The sequence below is a fragment of the Echinococcus granulosus genome (assembly GCF_000524195.1).
Source record: "Echinococcus granulosus chromosome Unknown EG_S00018, whole genome shotgun sequence".
NCBI lineage: Eukaryota > Metazoa > Platyhelminthes > Cestoda > Cyclophyllidea > Taeniidae > Echinococcus > Echinococcus granulosus.
Window position 1 is genome coordinate 437,190 of NW_020170398.1, and position 21,340 is coordinate 458,529.

At 40.0% G+C, this 21,340-nt stretch overlaps 3 protein-coding genes across 3 annotated transcripts in view; 2 read left to right on the forward strand and 1 right to left on the reverse strand. All coding sequences in view use genetic code 11, as the record gives it.

The window, feature by feature from the left end:
- Positions 1 to 2,892: 2,892 nt before the first annotated feature.
- Positions 2,893 to 14,984, forward strand: EGR_03456 (RUN domain-containing protein; the record flags this gene model as incomplete). The annotated part of the gene is made up of 15 exons (XM_024492705.1): positions 2,893 to 2,990; positions 5,822 to 6,143; positions 6,603 to 6,737; positions 6,820 to 6,924; positions 7,130 to 7,285; positions 7,802 to 7,892; positions 8,026 to 8,195; positions 9,112 to 9,171; positions 10,435 to 10,564; positions 10,914 to 11,149; positions 12,735 to 13,142; positions 13,566 to 13,658; positions 14,526 to 14,623; positions 14,694 to 14,788; positions 14,878 to 14,984. 15 exons carry the CDS (start codon positions 2,893 to 2,895, stop codon positions 14,982 to 14,984), a joined length of 2,304 nt encoding a protein of 767 aa, XP_024352838.1.
- Positions 14,985 to 15,992: 1,008 nt separating this feature from the next.
- On the forward strand, positions 15,993 to 17,985 carry EGR_03457 (Centrosomal protein; the record flags this gene model as incomplete). The annotated part of the gene is made up of 8 exons (XM_024492706.1): positions 15,993 to 16,025; positions 16,075 to 16,177; positions 16,207 to 16,344; positions 16,379 to 16,460; positions 16,770 to 16,924; positions 17,004 to 17,194; positions 17,279 to 17,621; positions 17,897 to 17,985. 8 exons carry the CDS (start codon positions 15,993 to 15,995, stop codon positions 17,983 to 17,985), a joined length of 1,134 nt encoding a protein of 377 aa, XP_024352839.1.
- Positions 17,986 to 20,826: 2,841 nt separating this feature from the next.
- The window catches only part of EGR_03458 (Dynactin subunit), a gene marked incomplete at both ends in the record, with an annotated part of 12,458 nt that continues 11,944 nt past the window's right edge, over positions 20,827 to 21,340 (reverse strand). The window contains 3 exons of the mRNA XM_024492707.1: positions 20,827 to 20,948; positions 21,015 to 21,145; positions 21,213 to 21,337. Coding sequence (XP_024352840.1) covers positions 20,827 to 20,948; positions 21,015 to 21,145; positions 21,213 to 21,337 — 378 coding nt within the window. The remainder of the gene's footprint in view (positions 20,949 to 21,014; positions 21,146 to 21,212; positions 21,338 to 21,340) is intronic.

Genomic DNA, 21,340 nt, shown 5'->3' on the forward strand with positions numbered 1-21,340 from the left:
CTGAAAACATGAATGTCACCTCCATATTGTTACTTCTGGGTAAATTTTACCATGTAAAGTGATTGCCATACGGAATATAGTCGTTGCATAATATCATTAAAATTTCGCACTGCTTCTTAAACGGATGATTCCCAGTAATAAATTGCTTTCCAGAGGATGCCATATTTCGAAATCCCGATCAAACCTAGATCGTGTACCACCGTCAACAGATAATGTTCTCATTAAGATGTGAATTAATTCGCTAACCTGAGATGCTGTCTTGCTGTTAATTGCAGTTGGCACAAGGCTTGTTTTGGGCTGAAACTGGAGAATGATCACGGTAGGCGGAGGGTGCACTGCTCTGAAAGGAGCTGTTCAACGATGAAATATCCATGTTTGAGTAATTTTAACTATACAGTCTTCTCCGTCTCTGCAGTTTGGACTTGTGTCAGCGCCAGTAGCCTTCCCATCCCGCTGCAGGCGGAAGGCTTCGCGGAGGACTCGAGGCACTAAAAACATAGGCAGATTTACATTTCCTGGGTTATTTACGATAGAAGCAGTTTTCTATTAATAAATGCTTGTTTATGTCACAAATTCCGTATACTAAATTAAATTGCTTGGATAAATGATTAAGTAATTTTACAAAAACGCAAATGTGACTTCTCAACTGGTAAGGAGTCGCCTTTGCTTGTTAAATTTTAAGTGTGTTATTGCTTTGAAAGACATGGTCCAAATTCCAACCCTGTTCTCTTGTACCACCTGCATCGTTGTTTTATGCCTTCTGCGTGACTAAAATATTTTTTGAATTAATCTCACCCCTTAAGGAAATTAGTGCAAATAAGCGCCTAATATCCACGAAATTGATACCATTACTGCTCTACAGCACCAAATACAAATTGTACACATTTCTTCCCCTTCATTGCCATGATCAGTGACAGTATTTTGAATGGTTGAGTTAAGTTTCCTCTTCCTTGGCCCATTCCTCCATCATTTTGGATCAAACTTCACTTAAGATTGTTATTTGTTGATTTTATGAGAATGCCTAAATAAGTGGGCGAAATTTGGCTTACCTATTAATAACGTTGACTTTCTTGATTACAAAATAATGAAAAAGGATAAAGGCTGGGTGACACGAAATGAGAAAGTAAGAAGAAAGAGTAGATGTGTGGGAACAGCCCCGTAAAACTAGTTTAAATTTAATCTTTTGTTTTGGGCCTTGAGTAGTACGAAGCCAGTGCTTCGCTCCACCCTAAATGCGGATCGGGGACGGGATGAAATTGAAGATACAGTGATATCTACGAGATGCGCCAATAGTTTTACGACAAAAAGGTTAGTTGGTGGTACTTAAAGTAATGAGGATTGAAGGAGTGGAACCCGGGGGACGGGGGTCAAAAGGAGAAGAAAGTTATGTAGCAAGTTAACCGTACATCCGCGTGTTTAAGCATACCGATTCTCCAGATTTTCTTCGTAAGTTGTACACATGCTCAGCGAGAAAACCCCTTGGCTGTACGTGCATTCAACTAAGACTGATATACAAGTGCCTTTCACTGAATTCATGGTGAAGGATAATGGAAAATTTGTAACTAGTTTAGAAGCATATCACGATGGGTGAAGTAATGAAGAGATTTTAGATGGCGAAACCAACGCTCTAGTCAGCGCATCAACTCATAAGGAGTTTGAGTATGCCACTAGGTTCAAGCGTTCGGTGTTCCCCTGCCCTTGCTAATGCAATCACCTAAAGTTGGAAACTAAGGTACTGATTAGTCCACTTGGGAGCTCGATACGATCAAGACCACGGACAACCCAACTTCAATGCAAAGGAGTACCCTCCAAAGTGCTACTATAGGATCAATTCCGCCCATCTCGACTCACGATAAAGCAGATTTGCTGATATGCAGGGCTTAGGTGCATTTCCACATTGCATTCATACTAGTCAGCCGATATACATTAAACGTCTTTTTCTGGACATGAGTCTCCTCCATGCACCTAGACGGTGGAATAAACATGCTTTCGCATAGTAGTTTGAGAGCCTCTAGATTCCATAGAAATCTTGACAAATCTCTTCCCTTTATGCCTTTCTACAAAAGTCATGGAGCACTATAAAATGTCGCCTGAGAATCTTACATCCCTTTGGTGTGTAGCTTTTTAGGGATGGAGACTTCCGCCCACAATCATGGGCACCCTTCGGGTCGCTGAAGAAATGATTTTTCAGCAATGTTACAATTGCGTAAGAACTATCAACTCGTCAGTGCTGCCCTTTTCAACTGAAATGGGAGCGTAAAATAACACCCTAACTCACAAAATTTACGGTTCCGAACGTGGCCAACACAGATTTCTAGTTGCTCGAAAGTCAATCATTTACTTACGGCGATAAATTGTAGCGCTACTGTAATACATATGTTGTTTAAAATGTTCCTTTTAGGGAGGAGGCAGAGAGACTAAATGAACCTCATGACTGAGGAGCTGTCAACATCCCACAACCTCCCTAAGCTTATACCCACTCCCCCCATTTACTTTAAGCAATAAACATAACAAAACCAAATCGACCTGACCGGAGAAGAGAGGACCAACGATTCTCGTCCTAAAATACGCTAAATGCCGAACAAATATTAAGTGATTGCCTTTTTTGGTATGTCTGTTCGTAGGTTAAAATGTTCCTCAACATTAATTCGAGGGCTGTTATAAGACGTTTCTCTATTTAAGAGGCACAGATAACAAAATTTCATGAAACTCAATTAAGAACATAAATGCTATTCCTTCATCACTCATATCTCCACATTTTAAGGTGAGACAAGTAGCAGCCTTTGGAATCGCATTTTAACCGACAACTATAAAGACAAGTCCTAAATTCAGAATCAAATTTTTCACGCCATGTAAATATACCACATTCAAAGATTAAACAATTTTTAAGTTATGGCTGGGGATGTCTGCGACCCCAGAAATACGTTTCTGTTCGACTCTTTGATTGCTAATCTCGCTCACTCCTCTCTGATTGGCCAATGTCGGCTGAGGTGACCTCTCACTGTACCGTTAAACCATTCGAAGCACGTGTAACTGAAATCACCTACAAGCAACTCGGGGCACTCAACCGCCAGCAATCTCGGCTCTCAGTGAGTAAAGGCATCCACTCTGAAGTTCTTGTCTATCACTTACTGGTTTGGATGGAGGCCCCAATAGGATGCAGGAATCTTGAGCATGGCAATCCTACTCACACCACTGACTACCCAGTTTAATAACGTGGAAATGTATCCGAATCCTCTATAACTTACTCCAAACAGGAAGCCAATATCCAATGCATTCCTGGTTTTATTTTCCAATGCTCAAATGTCCTTATCTAACCGGCAGTCATGGTGACATATGAGCAGCATAGAAGGCTGTTTCTACTTAAGACGACCATAATCAATCCAATTGTGTGCCCTAAAGAGGTAACAAAAATGAAATTTTTTAGTTGAGGGTCCAGTGTGCACAATTTTGCTCACTTAGGCGCTCGGGTGATGAAATCTCGCACTCTGGTGTCCTCCCGGCTGAAAGCTAAGGAGGTTGCTTTCATACGATTGGCTGAACTTACAAAATAAAGGCATTTTTTTGGCTGTATTTTAACGCTAGGAGGCAATCAAAGCTGATTCTAATTTAATTTTATTTATACGAAGTTGCCACTAACTGTCCATTCCCAAGTAAAGTGGAAAATGGTGGCATACACATTCAACAACGTCTAGATGTATTACAGCCAGTGTTATTGTTTAGGCGGTTGAAGCCACGGGCATTTTCGCTTGCGATTTTATGACCAGTAGCTTCACATATTGTTCTTCTTCTTATAATCTCTTTGTTTAATTTTGATCATTTCACAAATTCCACTGCCTTTTCCCTGCCATTATTGCGTTACAATTGTTGCAATTGCTAAGAAACAATTTTTGTGTTATTTGTTTCAGAAAGACGCTTCCTTGTGTTGAAATGTTATTTTATGTTTAGTTCTTTTCTTTTGTCTGATATAATTATCCATTAGTGCGATGTGGCTTCCTTGCCTCGTCTTCGTTTAATCTTCATATTTGATGAAGGAAGTAGCTCCTTCACTCCTACACAAATTTTGATCATTCCGTAAAGCAGAATTCCATTTCAGGCATGCTACCCTTTGCGAAATAGCGTATTGAAATTAATTTGACGATTTGCCATAGAAGCGAAATGACACTGCAAATGAAGGAGAGTACAGTGCAAAACGAGCCTTGTTTATATCCTCTTTCGTAGTCTTTATAACTTTAGAACGGCGAGGTTGATCGGATTTGGGCATTTCCATTGTTCAGTGTCAATGGGGACAAATACAAGTTTAGGGCGACTGGGACACGGGGGTCTTCTCTGGTTTGGGTCAGCTGCCCAAGCAGGACAGTATTATCGGTCAAGACGTATCATTGGCATGGGATTGTATTCAAAGTAATTGTATTATGCCTACCTAAGGAAACGCATCCTCAAAACAACGGTGTGAATGTTTGCTTTTAATTCCGAGTCTCATTTTATGCCTATGTAACTGTAATTTCCTTCACGCTCGTCTATTTATCTTCCTGCCTCACAGTGTCTTCAGAAGTAGGTCGATCATTGAATTTGTTTTACTTGATAGGACTATGACTGAGATGTTTTACTCCATCATTTGCCATCTCTATGTTACCGGCTATCTCTTAATGTACACTTTATATCATCATGATATCCGAGTGCAGTATTTGTCCGCATTAGGAATATTGTGAGCGATTTTCTACGCCACTAGACAAAGTTTTTTCCCATTAATCAAGCATGAATAAAGCGTTCAAGCAATTGAATAAATAAAGGAAGGGAATCGCTCCATTTCAAAAAAATAATTTGTACCGAAATATCAGCTTACACAGTAGGCGCCTCGGAATAACGTTTAAATTTCTCTTCATTTCTTCCCTGTTCCATTTCGCTTAACCCCACAAATCGCATGAACACCTAAGATAAGGTCATGCCAAGCGTTGTTTATGATCTGTACATGCCCTTGAGAACGCGTCGAAGTGCCGAACTGAGGCCATCCTGGGGGGGGGGGGGGAATTATGAGTCACTCAAGCTACCTCCGCTATTATGTCCATTTGAAACTATGGCATTCGGCTTAGCATTCACCTCAGCATCAACATGCCTTTCGCTCTTGTCGGTGAGTGCCATGTATAGCTTCGGAATAGGGGGAAATATAGATGGCTAAGTGAGCTCTAATAAACACGCTTATGAATATTCTCGGTGGCTCCCAAAAGTAGCTCATTTGATTTCAAACACAAATTGATCCAAGAGATAATCCATCTGCAATATGTTGGGTGTTCGTTAAAATCCCGGTTTTGGTAAAGAGATTACTCAGGTGCTCCGCCATTGTACCTTCGCTGGGTGATGTGGCCTCCAGGTCATACCCCAAATGTCTGTTTAATCAACAAATGAAGCCTACCACTTTCCAAGTTTCGATGTCGAGGGCAGACCATTTGCCAATAACTGAGGTTAGGCTGTGTAGACTGCAGATTTGGTCGTCAGACATTTACTGTTGAAACACGCCGCAACAATTTCCCTAAAATCACTTTAACCCAGTAAACGCAGCCTTAACCTAACAGAAAACACCACTTGATAACAAAAACAATGGCATACCAAATTATGATGTTGACTAGGCTAAAATTTTAATTTATGAGGGTCTTCATCTTTACCGTATCCATTACCAAGTGCAATAAAACTTGAGCCTAAATAACTAATCATTTTGCCAAACTGAAAACCAATTTTATTACTTGTCTTCCACTTACCCTTAAAGCTGGTTAAGTTTATTGATATTTAAATTTACAGTATTCTTTAAATTGCTACCTTCAAGGCTATCGCTTGCGCAAACTGTCAATTGGTCGTTGACATTTTGTTACGTTTTAGTGCGTTCCTTGTGTCACATTGTTGACATGATGGAGTCCTTTGCTGATTTTGACAATGCCACAATTTTCGCCGTAAAAGCCCCAGTTGATGAAGAAGGAAAACCTATCGAACGCTGGGCTCCACTTGGTGCTAATGACAGCCCGGATCTTAGTACGGACGAAAATATATCCGTTTCTGATAGTACATCATCCGACAAGCTGCGAAGTAATACTGAAGAACACGAAAATTTAAATTCGTCTCTGCTGTTAATGACCTCGCATTTTGCTCAGGTTTGAATGAATTGTAGCTAATGTGTATTTGGGCCCTGTATTTCTTAACCAATTCAATGCACATGCTTTAGGCGGTAATTTGCTAGGGTTATAAGTTTTTTAGTACAAGCTAATAACACGTAGGTGTTTTGTGTGTGAGATTTTTGTCCAGATAATACTCTAAGATACACTTGTCAAATCGATAATGTTCAAATCCTCTACAACGCAATGCCTTGTTTTGGATTCTGCATCCTCCGGTTCTAATAATATTTTTTTTTCAAATCTTCTCATAGTTGTTTGGCGAAACTTTTATGCTAATTGGCCTTGAATTCATTGCTGTATAGTATATCTTGCTTATTAAACACTTTATTCTGATTATTCACCGTCTTACGTCACTGGCTTAGTGACCAACCTTCAGTTCTGCGCTGACTTTTTCAGTAAAGCGTAAAGTCTTTGTAAGTCCTCCGCAAAAATTTTTAGGTCCAATTTCGACTCGAGCAGGTACTTCAGGCTGACCCAGAAGAAAAGGAAATCCTTCTTAGAGACTTGGAACAGTTTGCTTGGAAGGGTGTACCGGATTTGCATGCATTACGACTAAACCAACCAGATTTTCAGGTTTAACTTTTTTTTAGTTAATTTAATTGGTCGTCAGTCTTGTGGTTTAAGGTGACTTATCATTGCTTGGGTTTGGATTTAGGCCTCTACTGAAGGATTGCGAGATGATCAACGAAAGAATAACATGTCTCACATGATTGATCAGTTAAAATCACAGCTGCATGACTTGGAACAGTTTGCATACAAGGTAAATATTCTTCATCGAATATTTCTGTGCATCCCAAACGTATGTCATGAAAATATCAAAATCTTCAAAGTACACTGACAAAAATGGGTCATACTTAGTTAAAAATGTGTATATTTGCGATATTTTCACTTGTCTATCATAAATGCCTTGAAGCTTTGGATAACTCTGAGTAGCTGCTGACTCATTGTTTATTGTCCTCTTTAAGTCCGGTGAAATTCAACAGCCGCCTACACAAAATGTGCTCGAGAAACAGAGGCTTGTTTTAGAGGAGTTAGGCAAGCATTTGGATCTCAACGTCTCCGAGTTCCCTTCTCTTTCTGCGAAAGAGATAAGGGAGCGCGTGAACGCTGGTCTTAATCAGGTTTGTTGAGTTCTGCCGGTCCTGGCAGTAATTAAAAGCAGTTGACTGCATCAAGGCCTTGCAAAGCATGTTAGCATGAACTGATAACACTGACTCAAGCACTTAAGCAAATATGTGATGTTGCGAGTTATTTGGCAGTCTTTCATTAAAGAGATTTCCATTCATTTTTCTATCTAATTAAATAAAAGTAAATTGATTCTATAACTTCGATCAAGTTTGAATAGCTACTTTTCGCAAGTTACATACACTTGCTCTTCAGTCACTCCGTTTTATTGAAAATGTTGCATCAAGCAACTAAAATATTTGTCATTATTTCATTTTTTCTGCACTTCGTAAGCTTAACAATTCGCTTTCTATAGCATTTATGTTGAATCGCATGTTAATGAGAAATTTTGATCTGGTCTATGGTCTAATCAACTTTGAAGCGGTCTTCCTTAATCTCTGGCGTTTATTTGCCTAATTACTAAGTAAGAATTTAATTGTCTTCGAAAATACAACGTAGCCTTTGATTTGTAGCTTACAAGGCCTATCAAAACGAAGGAGGCTTTGGTTGATCAACTGAAAACTCAGATACTTGATCTAGAGCGTTTCATTGACTTTCTTCATGGTATGTTTTCGCTTTTATTACTAGATTTGTCTATACCTAAAAACAAGTATTGCTGAACTTAATTTCTTCCGAAAATAATCCCATTCCCTTGTCAGCAATTCCTCGATTAACAGGTTAAATGGCTTTTTGGTAGATGAGGGGGCACCGAATTCGGTAATTGGCAAGGCTCTCGAGGCATTCAGACGATACCAGCAGGAGCAGCGGAGCAAAACTCCGACTATTCAACTTGAAAGGGAGGATGAGCATGGTTACGTGGAGGGAGGTTACCAAATTGGCCTTTCGCGTCGTCGACAGAATGCACAGGTGGCTACCTGAACTAAATGCACTGCTTGCCCTTCTTGCTTACTCGGATATATTTGGTTTGTTTTGTGTAGATATTTTACCGAAGCCCATACCAGTTTTTCCTCTCAATTTATTGTGCCTGCTAATCAAATTGGATAGGCATGTGGCTATTCCCTCCTTAAGCTTGGGCTTCCAAATTATCGGGAGTTGTAGTTACCCTATTTTAAAGCCATTTCCCTATTCATCTCATGACGGCACTTTTATTGAAGCCGTAAATATTGTACCAAAGTGATTAAAAGTGGGATTTATTTTGACAGAGTTGCGAAACCAACGACACAAAAGTGTGTGAATTTTCTAGACTGTCAAAAGTTTTCAATTTATTAATTATATTGACGGCAGTAGTTAAGTGCCTAAAATCCCCAAAAAGATTCATGCAGTAATGCTGATTCATTTGCTTCGGAACCTATTTCCAATCCCCTATTCCATTTAGTGTGTGCACACAATATGAAAGCAGATCTCACTAAGGGTTAAGCATCGTCACCATTTTCTGAAACAAAATTAGTATATTCTTGCCTTTACAAGTATTCTTCGCATACATCACTTGTGTCTGTTTGATTACTCATTTCATCATTTGGGTAGGCTATGCAGTGCAATTTTTGCATGACTGTCATGACTCCTTCAGTTTAATTATCTAAAGCTGTGAACCACCTTTTCCTCCCTCTCCATCAAATCGCACATGGCTCAGTAGTGTGCGTAGACTACACATTCCTCGTTTATGGTCACCGCTTACTCAACCTCCATTTTATACGCACGCAATGTATTCATTTGCAATCAAACATTGGTCATAATGCATTCATTGGGAGGGTTCAACTCTTCAGTATATCTCGTCAAAAACACTTATCTAAATTTGTCTTCGTTTTTTTTTTTTTAATTATAGGATTCATTCAATCAGTCGAAGGGATTTGTTTCAGAACCTGAAGGGCAGTTTGGAAATCAGGTAAACTTGCAAAATTTACCAACTTATTCCATTAAATAGCCAATTGGCTTTTAGTACATCTTTTAATGGTTTGATTTAATCGTAGGCTGTATTTGGGAGATGGCTACATTGCCATGTTGGAAAATCACGTACCCGCAATACTGACCAGTTTAGGCATCCTGAAAATTCCCACCAATCAGCTTTAAGCATGAGTCCGCGCCACCACCACCCCCTTTCAGACAGTGAACCTCATCAGCAGGCGAAGCTCGCGAGTCCTCGCAAGCTTCGCACAAGTGGGACTTAAACATTCTGTTCACTTAGTGCGTGTATAGATGAATGTTTAATGGGATGTTTTATTGATTTGGTAGGAGGTCTGACAATGATTCGTGAAGACTTTGAGTCCCTTGTGTTAACTGGATCATTGATGCATACTATTAGTTGGGATTCTTAGTTATGTAAAGATTACGACCGTTCTTCACCACGCTGACGAGATTATGCATAGGCTTATTAGCAAGTTATTGTTGTCACGAGATTTTTACTGGCCATTTGTACGAAATTCTAGTTCGATCATAAGCTTGTCAATTTTCGTCAATCTTGTCGACTTATATTTTGCTTGCAACGTACATTTCATAAATTATTTAAGCAAATAGACAATTTTGAGCTCTCACTGCATAAATATTTGCATAAAAGTGAGATGAAATGTTTTCTTATGTCTAAAAACGTAATGATCACCTTCTTAACAACGGTAATTTGAGGTCATAATACGACTGGTTTCCTGAGATCGCTACTTTATTCAAAAGTTAAACAATTCTTTTCACATGATCTCTGATTTGCCTATCGTGGCGAGTGAGACCGAACATTTTATTGTACAAATGAGTTAGTGCGGTACCGACTGAATCATTGGCTTGCAAACAGTCGTGTTATGCATCAACACTGATGACATTCCATTTGGATCGCACTTTGTAGAACATAAAACTTTTGTAAATCCACAAAACAGCATCTTTTGTGAATTTTACAAATTATCATAGCTAGATGGTTTGACACTTGCATGAAGGAGGCAAGTCCCTCAGATGCGTGCTCTAACATTACATTTTCCTTCCGCCCCTGTAATGCATTGACACAATTCTCAAGTGTCATTGAGTTCAGGTGGGTAGTGAATTCGTCAGATTGCCCTGCGTCACCAGCTCACTTGAAATTGGCCATTAGTCACCTTTCGTAACTGAACCATTTGAAAGTTTGTGTAAAAATCTTAAATTGTTTTTTTTTATTTGAATACATTTTCAGAAAATGGTGGGATTGATTACTCGAGCTCTGACAATGCTTCAGGTTTTCGCCACCATGCAGTTAGCAAATCGTCGTGCTAAGATGCGCCAACAAGCTGAAAGGTATGCCAAGTCGGCAGGCACACGAAAGAGTAAGTTTACCTCTGCAGCTCTTTTCTTTCAAGCTATGAGTGAATATTTAGGCGATTCGTGTGCGGGTTTCGTGTAAACAGGGAAGAGTACAACATCGGTGTGGGAATAATGAATTAAGTTTGAGTTTTTACCACTTTGATCTCTTCTCCTCTTGAGGAAAGTTACTTGATCAAATGATTAGTACTTTTATTGAGGCTAGAATGTGTTAACCTCCATCTAGTCTTAGATTGTCTGAAACCTCCGTCCCACGCATTATGTATGCTTCGTTTTTGAAACTATGCATAGTACTTTATTTATGAGTAGATTATTACCATCTTTTACTGACTATCCTTTCCTTTGATGTACAAGATGGAAGTCAAGTTACTGGTGCCAAAACGCATCACTGGGGTGACATTCGAGCGCGCCTGGAGATGGCTGTAGAGACTGTGTTGGAGAAGGCAGAGCGACTACGTCAGATTCGACAGGAACACAATCGACAACTCCAAACATCCGTCAATTCCTCTTCCATTTCATTGAATGAAGGAGCTCGACAACCGAGCGATAGTCGAGTTACTACTGAACGTTCCACAGTTAAGCTTCGAGATGTAAGTACTTTTCAACATATGGCAACATGCGCTGGAGATAACTTCAAAAATGAATGCTGAAAATGGACTTTAAATTCTGGGTAAATATTTCTTAAATGCTTGGTTTAAAATCCCGTAGTGCATGAGAACCTCTAAAAAGGCTGAACATTTCTTTAATGCACCGTTCTGCCATGGTGGTCGTGTCTTCAGACTCGAGTGTTAATGCTTTGGATTTCGATGAATCAACAAACCCCACAGCGTTCCTTCAAGGTGCAATCTCATCCTGTTGGGACCTGGAACTCGCCTAACGTCTACTTCTCTCATCATTAAGCTAATACTTGCTTGTGGGACAAATGTCTCTTTCTAATGTGGATAAAGTGTCCTTTGAATATTTTTGCAGTAAGCCACTTCAATGTCTGATCATCCGTCCTTGCGCATAGAACTCTCCGATGTCCTTTTTTGTTGTGATGAAATGAATGACTAAATTTAGATTAAGCTTTAGGTGAAAATAGTTTCAGTAGTCTGTTTGTTACCTCTTAAGTAAATATTAATGCTGGTTATGAACGTATGCTTTCATGGATTTTTTTCTTTAAAAGACAGTATTTTTACAATTAAGTATCAAAGTAGATGATAAATCCTAACTTTGCGTTTCTCTTTGGTCTATTTATTCGGCTATAGGAGGATTTGAATTTAGTACTTGGAAAAACGAATTGACATTATCAGCGTCTTGTGAGCCTTCTTTAAGTCAAGGGTGAACCTTTTTTATCATATTTACGTGCATATGTAACGTATTAAACGACAGACTTGGGAGTACCCGTATTTATCAAGGGAAATAACCCTATAATTGTCATTTGATTGCCGAAATCTCATTGAAGGTGGATAATATGAAGTGTGCTGGTAAAAAAATAAAAAATAGATAATAAGAACCAATGCGTTAACTGAACATGCAAAGAATTGACTCCAAAGTTGATAGGCATACCAACTACCTTGCAGCATCACTGACATACCGTAAAACAAGGTTAGATTCATTCAGGGCTTCCTCTCTTACTAAAATCTAGGTCGTACTTGTGAAACTCCTTAACTTACATACTTAGATTTTGTGAAGGAAGCATTCAGACTTACAGAAATGTAACCGAAAAATTTAACAATATATTAGAACTTTGTTGAGAAATAAAAACACTAGGTGGTAAATTTTGCAAAATTGAAAGCGGATCATAAAGTACACAGAAATTGCATGATTAAACTGGAACATCAAAATGAAATGCTATATTCCTTGAAATATCAGTAGTTTGACAGGCGATTTCATTCCCCTGCCTATTTGTTTTGGCCACATCGACAGCTGCTTGCTAGGTGATTTGGCGATTTCAACTCCACTCCCATTTCCTAGCATTCATGCTATTCCGATGGCTTATTCACTTTTCAAAAAGTTGTCACAATACACACATGAAATCTGTTCTTTTCTAATGAGGTGTAGAGTTATGCAGAACGCGATAAATTTAACAGATGACATCTGATTTGAGGTGTGCTTAGTGGTGAACCTCAAAAGTGTTGATATCACACGTATTTGTTGAACTGAATCATGTATTTTACTCTGATTTTCTGACAGCTCGAATTCGTAAAAGCCGAGAGAGATTTGAGTTTCGCAGTGCGTAAGCACTTCTGTCCAGCTCTTGAGGCTCTGATCGAGCACGGCTCGCGTCTACCCGTGTCTACAAGGGAACGAGGTGTTGATAGGCCCAAAACTTCCCTTCTGAGTTCCTTCCTCTCCCTACTGGGTTGTTTCTCTCGTAATCGTCCTGAGGTTCTCAGCTATCCAAGCAAATTTGTTGACGACAATGATGTTGAAGACGAAGAGGATGATAGTTATGATGAAGAGAATGAGGAAACAGGGACGAAGGACATAGGAAGGAATTATTACACTGAGTCGGAGGAGGAGAGGCGAGCTCGGGTACTGCGCAAGAGAGATGCTCAGAGCTCCGCTTGGGCCATATTCCTCAAGTACTATGTTCTGACGGTCAGTTAGTACTCAAGCTATCTAATTTGGATGCATGGATTAGTCTATTTTGTATTTAGTATCCTTGACTTAGAATTACACATTACATTAACACATGCTATCCAGCTATCCTCCAGAATTCTATGCTGTTCCATTCAGTTTGGACATGAATTTCATTGTCTCTTTTTACTAATAACGCTTTCGCTTGCATTTACTTTCGGCTCTGGTAAAATGACCGTTTAATTAGTTTGAAATGGTTTTAATTCAAGTACTTTTTGCTTTTGAATATTGGTGGGGCGAAATATTGTCTCAAGAACTTATCGAAAAAGACTAATTCTTTGGAAGACTGCAAACAATGAGCCCTTTACCAGGAGTAAAGTTCAGTTTATGTATTGTTTGAGGACCAGGTACTCACGAACCAAAAAGTTTTGTCATTTTTTGTAGAATGGACGAGCATTCAACGATACTCCTGCACGAAAGTTATCTGAGAGCTTCTCCCTGGATATCATTGGTGGTAAAGTCGTTACAGCGAAGCAGGTACACTTTTTGAAATGGTTGAAAACTTGACTCGGTTTACCCATTTGCTTGTGTTTTGTGCTTTGTATTTTGAGTACTTTGCAATTAAGGTGCTCCGTATTATATCGGTAATACAATAGCGTCTGACGCCTCCTACTGAAGCCGCATTAAGGCGCATGAATGCAGAAAAATGCATTTTTGCCAGTGTACTTAGGGACAATTTTGAAGGATCTTGTCACCAGTATGGAAGAGCAGTTGGCAGAGGACGAAGAATATGGGTACCTAAATGCACATTAAAACAAATGTCTAGTCGCTGCCTCACCCTCTTTTTTTTGGAGCTTTGTCTCTGATGCGCACCTCATAGTCAACTCTCACATTTGGCTGTAACGTGTTGCTGTTGTGAACTGCAATTAACCGGGACAAAAGGTCGAAGAGGCAATGGAGAATTTACTTTTCGGGTGGGGTGCTACGCACTACGTGCTTGGGATTTCTTTTATTGTGTTTTCTGCAAAAGGAACTGAATCGGGAAAAAAATTAACTTGGAGGATGATGCTCAAGACTGGACGATGTCTGAACGGCGTTGGGAGGGGCAATATCAGTAACTGAGAGAAATGTAGCCAACCTCTCAAAATCGTTCAATTCTTATCTCACTGTCCATTCGTAAAACTCGAAATTTTTTATTTTAGAAGGTGATCCGGTTTTAACCCTTCTGTAGTGGATTTCCACAGATTTAGATGTACATGGCTGTGGCGAACCCATGTATTTAATTGAACCTATTTCTGTATCGTCTTTAAGTAAAACTACTTATTGATGTGCTAAATTCAAACCAATCTAAACCGAGGAGTCGCTCACATGTCTCAGTATCCTTTTTAAGACGTTCCCTTATAGCATCTTCTGAGTTCCATGGGTACAATTATGCAAGAATTTGGCAAGTACAAGCGCAGCGAAGAAGCACAATTTAATGCATTAGTCTGTATTGGTCTCAAGTAAGTCAACTCTTACATTTTAGCCATCTACGGTGATGGTGATTGGTTAAGGTATGCCTTTATTTCTCAGTTCACGCCGACTAATTTCGTGGCTGAAGCTGGTTCTTCGAAGTCCACTTATTGTCCAGTACATGTACCACCCTTGGAGTTACGTAACTTCTACAGGTAGTGTTTTGTAACAGGGAGTAAAGAGTCCCGTTCTGATACACATGTACAACTGTATTTCGTGTACTTCTATCTCGTTTTTTTTGTAGGATTCGATGATGCGCTGCGATCACTCAATAAACTTTCCTCGGTGGAATTTGAATTGCCTTTTGACGCAAATATTCGTCACTTGCAGAGCATTAATGACGCCTTTTGATTGTTCACTCGCTACCTTGTCTATCCTCCAGATAGTTTCACTGATCTGATTTCAGGTTATTGAGGGTCTCTTCACGTGTGTTGTCGATGCGAAAGAAGTTGTTTTTGTATTGCCTACTTTGTCCGGAATACTCTCACGAGTTATTCCACTTCATCCCCTTTCCCCATCACTGTACTCCATCTCCGATATTATCCTAAGTAGGGAACTATTGCGTGTGCATATTTATGTGTGGAATTTCCAGATTTTGCCGAGTATTTCCAGTCGTTGCACAGAGTGCCATTACTCCATCTCTTGTGATGTGCATATTTTCGCATTTATCTCATTTTTATTGACTGCATAAAGCCAATGTCTGGTTCTGGCTGGTGTATTTCTCGGGTCGTATGGAGGTTGAGGTTTGCAGTTTCAGAGCCGCAAGTCCTGTAGTCGGTCGCCTTGATCGGAAGTGCTTGGGTTTGGGATCACGGCCGTTACATCTAGTGGGGTTCCATGCGAGTGTATTGAGGTCTATCTCTTGTTTGGGGATCCGGAAGGTGTCTATCCAGACCCCAAAAGGTCATTATGTGACAATTCAGTCTGCCAATAGACTGCACAAAATCCTGCTATAATGTGTCACACTTGCGGGAATATTAGCAATGTCTCGTGAAGATATGCTTGAAATTAGATTAGGGAATATAACTCATAATCAAATCTTTTTTGGGCGCAAGATGTGTAAAATTGTTTGAAAGCCAGGCAAAAAGAACGAGGATTTATTCATGTGGTCATAAAGTTAAGTAAATACGTGTAAACCTAAGGAACACAATGAAGTTTCATGTGTGTTGAAGTGTAAATAAGACTAACCGAAATATTTTTCAGTTTAAAATTTTACCTTGTCTATACTTTTCTAGCAATGAATTTCCTTCCCACTAAATGCAATTTCTATACGCAAGGCAACAGCATCTCCGATAATGACCTTTTACTTGCGGCCAGTTTCAAAAATATTAGAATGTGCCGTTGCTGCAGCAACGTATGATGCCGGTTGCATTTAAAAAGAAACCCATAGATGTAAGTAACGTTAGTAAATGAAGCAGTGGAAGCATTATAGCCTCTACAGAGGAGGATTCCGAAAAACCCGCGTTATGATGACATACTTGCAACAGTGGATTCAGGAGCGAGTCTATCAAGTTATCTGAGAAGATTGGATGAAGCTAACGAAAGTACCTCACTATTTTGATCCACACTTAAGATTTTAAAATAAAGCCTGGGGAGATTTTTCGAAGAATGAAGATGACGACATTTGTCCAACTACTTATTCAGGTAGCTGGCGTGAATGGAACTCAGGGGCGACAAGAATTCCACCCTAATGGTGGTGGCCTTTTTGTTGGTAACTTTGCGACTTTACACTAAAATGTATTAAGACGAGTTCAAAAATACAAACGAATGCACAAAGTCAAGCGATCAACCTGGTTCTCGGGCAGCAATATTTTATACCCTGGGATCGTGTGTAGCTCCCATACTTCCACTTTTATACTGTTACTTTTTGGTTTTTAAAGCACATCAAACATGAAGCCTTAATATTGTGTTAGGTTTATAAGTAGCTCTTCTTATTTTGGCTCTTCCCATTATTCTGACGTCATATACAAGAAAGAGTTGTATAAGTTACTGTAAAATTTTCTAGTCAAGAGGACTTAACTATAAAAATGTTCTTAAGTCAAGTTGTAATATAACGTTTGTGGTAGTTTACTCAAATATTAAAATAAAGTTTTTTTAGATTTGTGCTTCAGCATAGCTTTGAACATTCTTTTAAAGGGTTATTCACGGAATTGGTGAGTGTGAGATCAATAGAGATAAAGAACTCTCCCCGGACAGACCAACCAATACTACGGAGGAAAAGAGTGATTGCCCTTACCTTTTACTCGATGTCCGAGACAGGGATGAGTTTGACCAATGCCATATCATCAAGGGTAGTTGTTACCCTCTGCCACCTCACATTATGCGTAGCCAAATTATCAAATCAAAAATATCAGGCTTTAATTCTTTTAGCTATCAGCTATCCCCATACAATGCTTTCGCGCTGTATTAACTTTGAGATCCGCCAGATGTTGGCCTTTCGGAACAAGCCGGGCCATATAATAATCTGCTATGACGAAGATGAACGGCTTGCTCCTCGTGTTGCAACAATGCTAACGGAGCGTGGCTATGAAAACATATTTGTCCTTTCTGGTGGTTTAAAGGTGAGCTATCCAGATGCCTGAGGGTAGTATACGTCACCTTCGCAGTAGGATTGTGCTAAGCTGGGTTCCCATTTGCTTGGTTAGGTGGGTTGGAAACTCTTTCCCAAGGGTCTCATCCTTGGCGATGCGCCAGTAACCCTAAAAAACAAGCCAGGCAAGCGGCCACAATATGAGAAGAATATCCTCCGTCTCTCGACGGCTTCGGCGCTTAATTCAGCACCATCAATCTGCAACTCTGCAGCTTCCAGTGCGCGTGGTTCTACCGTCGGTAGTCGTTGCACTACCTCAAGCGCTCGTCGAGCTGTTCAGTGCACTTTTGATACCTACGAGGTGGTGGGATCCAGGGGTACACCTAACGGAGGAGAAGATTTTTCCATGATCGATTTGGAGCATCTTTCTCTAGCTCTCGATTCTCTCTGTGCTAACTGTCAGTGGCTATTCTATTGTGTTCCTTTTATGACAATAGCGCTGTGCCTCCAATATGACAGATTTATCCAAAGTCAGTCCACATACTATAACTTGAATCTCCTGTGTTTGATGGAGGTTAAAATCACTATTCACGTATTCTATTGATAAGTTGTTTTAGGTTAACAGTCATTACGGAGTTGGACCTAACTCACCTAACTATCATTCTGCTTAAAATCGGAAATAAAGTTTAATGAGTTGCATACACATGGAGAATTCATAGTCCTTCTCTTCCAGGTCGGGCGAACAGAAGCTCAAGAATCAGCACAGCTGAGTCAGTGCGTTCTCGAGCATCGAGTGCCTCGACGCTGGGGAATTCCAAGTGACAATGGCTTTGCACACTTCTTCCCCGAACTATTGTTACCAATTTTTCCAGCTTACATTGCTTAGGCTTAGCGCCATACTCAATGCTAGGGATTATTCTTCCTACGCACGATTCTTGTCTAAATTCACAGTTAAATAAATGTATGAAATGTGTCGAGCGTACCTTCCAGTCTTGATGGACAATGTGGTTAAGACTTTACTAAATGGTCAAGCCATTAGCTGAAACAGTTGGACGAAGAAAGGGAACGTGCCTCTTTGTGCCACTAATTCCAATGTTTGCAGTGTCACCCCCGGCATAACTCCATCTTGAAAGCAAAGTTCCATTGCCAAGTTCTGCCTCAAGACAAACTAATAACAAAAACAATATCTCCAATTAATGATAGCCAGAATATTAACGAGTCCCGCAAAACTGCAATTACAGATGTCTCTTTGAATAATAGACTTAATTCAGTCTGAAAAAGGTGTGAACCACATAATTTTCGATGAAAGGCGAAATATACGAATGAGGTGAACAATAATTTCATAAATTGGAGAAAAAAGTAAAACAAGAAATAATCAGTTTGGAGTGGGTAGGAAAGCAGAGATGAGGTCGCGCAGTTGATTAGAGGAGACGCGGATAGCACGATTCATCGTCACAATGTCACCACCGATGGTATCGGAACCGCCGCCACGAGGAAGTGTGATGCGTCCCAGAAGACGACGCGCATCTGGTGTCTCCTCCAGACCTAACTTATGCGCTGTTCGTGATGATGCGAAGCTGGCAAAATCAGCCTTCACTGTGCCACAGCCTGGTTTTGATTTGACGTAGGCGAGGAGATCATCTTGAGCCTGTACAAAAACAGTAACAGAATGCTTTAATTGTTCATTCCAAAGTAACCCGAAACCCCAAAGATACAAACATGAATGATCTGATTTATAATGATAAGCTAACAGGAGGTTTGACAGTCGTTGCACTGTCAATGCTGAGGAGGAGGTGTGCGAGAGGACGATTTAACCACTTTAGTAATGAGCTGTCACCCAGAAAGAAAGATTGACAAAAGTTATAAACCACACCAAAGAGAAGTCCTTTTCGCGGAATCACCTATGGATTACTTAGACTTAAAAAAGACGAAGGTGATGTGATGGGAATATGGAGTTTTGGACGTTCAGCAGACAAGTTCAATTCACATCTTCCAGATTCTACTGATATTTGATGAAAGGAAGCTCCAAAAAGGGGGGAAGAGTTTCGGGTGCAGTAAGAGTTGTCATATCGATAGTCCAAGGTGTCTCCAAACTTTACATCGATATGTAAAATCAAATGCATTTTTCAAGTGTCTAGGAGTTAAAAGAGTAGTTGTAAGGAGAAAATCAACAAGCTACTTGCTAACAAATTCTGCTCTGAGCAGAAAGTTCATAAAAGAATATTCCTTATTACCTTAAAATCGCGTCCTTATCATTTGAAATTTTCAAACGGTTGAAATGAGACTAATAAGAGGTAACGAAGAGACAACTACATACGCAGATTACTACCGTAATGTTCACATTACTCATGAATGATAGTACTCACGTAACAATGTGACCATCATCGAGATGGACTAAATCGAAAGAGTTACTGGAAGATAGACATCGTCAAGCGATAAATGGTAATACAGGGAAGCCTCAAACCTTTTCAAGGTCACGCTTGACCTGCAGTAGACACTCTGATTGGCGAATCAGTTGCGCCTCGGCCGTATCACAGGCACTATGAGAAGCGGCACCAGCGAAGTCGGGCAGTCGAACGAGTTGAGTGGTGGAGAGGACATCGTGGTACCTCGAGACCGCCAATTTTACGCGACGGGTCAGTTCAGTAAGACTGGGCACTCCTGCGTTCTTCGTCTCCGCCTCCTCCACCTCCATAGTCTTTTCATCAAATTTTTTTTGAATGCGGTAAGGGAATCGTAGTGGTTGTAGCGACATCACCTCCTCCTATTGTAAAGTGTGGAAGAAAACTGGAAAGAACTGATTCAGTGGGAAGAAATGTGGGAGAAAGCATAAGTTGCTTTTCCTATTGACAACAGAGAAGTATCGGAAGATGTGTGAATGGAAGTGAATAGAATGATTCACTGTGAAGAAATGGATGGAGAGCAGTAATCGAGAATAACGAAGGCAGAATTTGCGCGGGCAGCAAACCAGACTAGTAAACAACGATGGAAACTGTCTTTAGTAGCAAACAGTTTCATTGTTTACTTTTGCAAGGCATGGAAACAAGAAGCGAAGGCAAGGTGAATAAACTAGTTCAGTGAAGATAGAAGTGACAGATCAAAGTAATAATTATCAGAACAGTGGATTCTGACAGCGATGATCAAAAAATTAAAGTGACTTTTAAGTAACATTATCTCTTCTTGTTTTTGAAGCACGAGGAAAAAGTATGGATATGATAGATCCAATGAAGATAGAAATTTGGAAGAGCTGCATCTCCTTTAAAAAATTGAAAACGATGTTGTCACAACACAAGTATAAAGAATGGGAGACACAACACGATTGAAGGTTATAAGGCGAGTGGATAGCTTGCAAAACTGTCGTTTTAAAAGTATTTTTAAAATAAAGGAAAGTTTATTGTTACCACATTACCCTATAATATGGTTGCAAGTTTCCTGAAAAAACCACTAGAAGAGATGTTGACTCCATAGGTTTCTGTCATCCAAACATTCACATTAATTGAGGACTGAGGAAGTAAGAACCTACATGTAATTTGTGACCTCGTAATTTCATATTCTCCGACGCCAGATATCTCACTGCCTCACGTAGCACTTCAATCTGAAATAGGTGGAAAAACTGCCTTAAGTTTACATATGTACATTTTAGTAATGTTAAATGATGAGTAATTATACCTCAGAAAGACAAGTTGAGATGTCCCTATAGGCAGACAGCTTTGAGGCCAGAGACTTCGGACCTGGACTAACCGGTGCACAAATTTCTTCAGTGTTCAGTTCTCTCGGTGAGGGACCTGCAAATAGGGATGGTAAGAGTGGAAATGGGATTCACTTTAGCCATATGTATTGCCTAAATTTACTTGACGGTTTCCCAAGACCAAAACCCATGGCTGATTTGTTCATCGTTCGTAACCCCTCCTTCAAGTCAGCGTTCTCCTTCTTCAAGTTCTCCAAATCATTCTGCATTCCGTCGATTGTCTGGTCGTATTCCCTACACACACACGGACATAATACAGGGTCGGCATAAAATATGCACGAATATTGCAAATTCAACACACTTTTCAGTCTGCTTCTGTTGATTGTGCATCTTTTGTAGACGATCCTCCAACTCCACAATCTTCTCCAGATTCCCTCTGCCCGAGGTCTCAAGTTTCTTCTCTACCATGTTGATGCGAACAGTCATCTC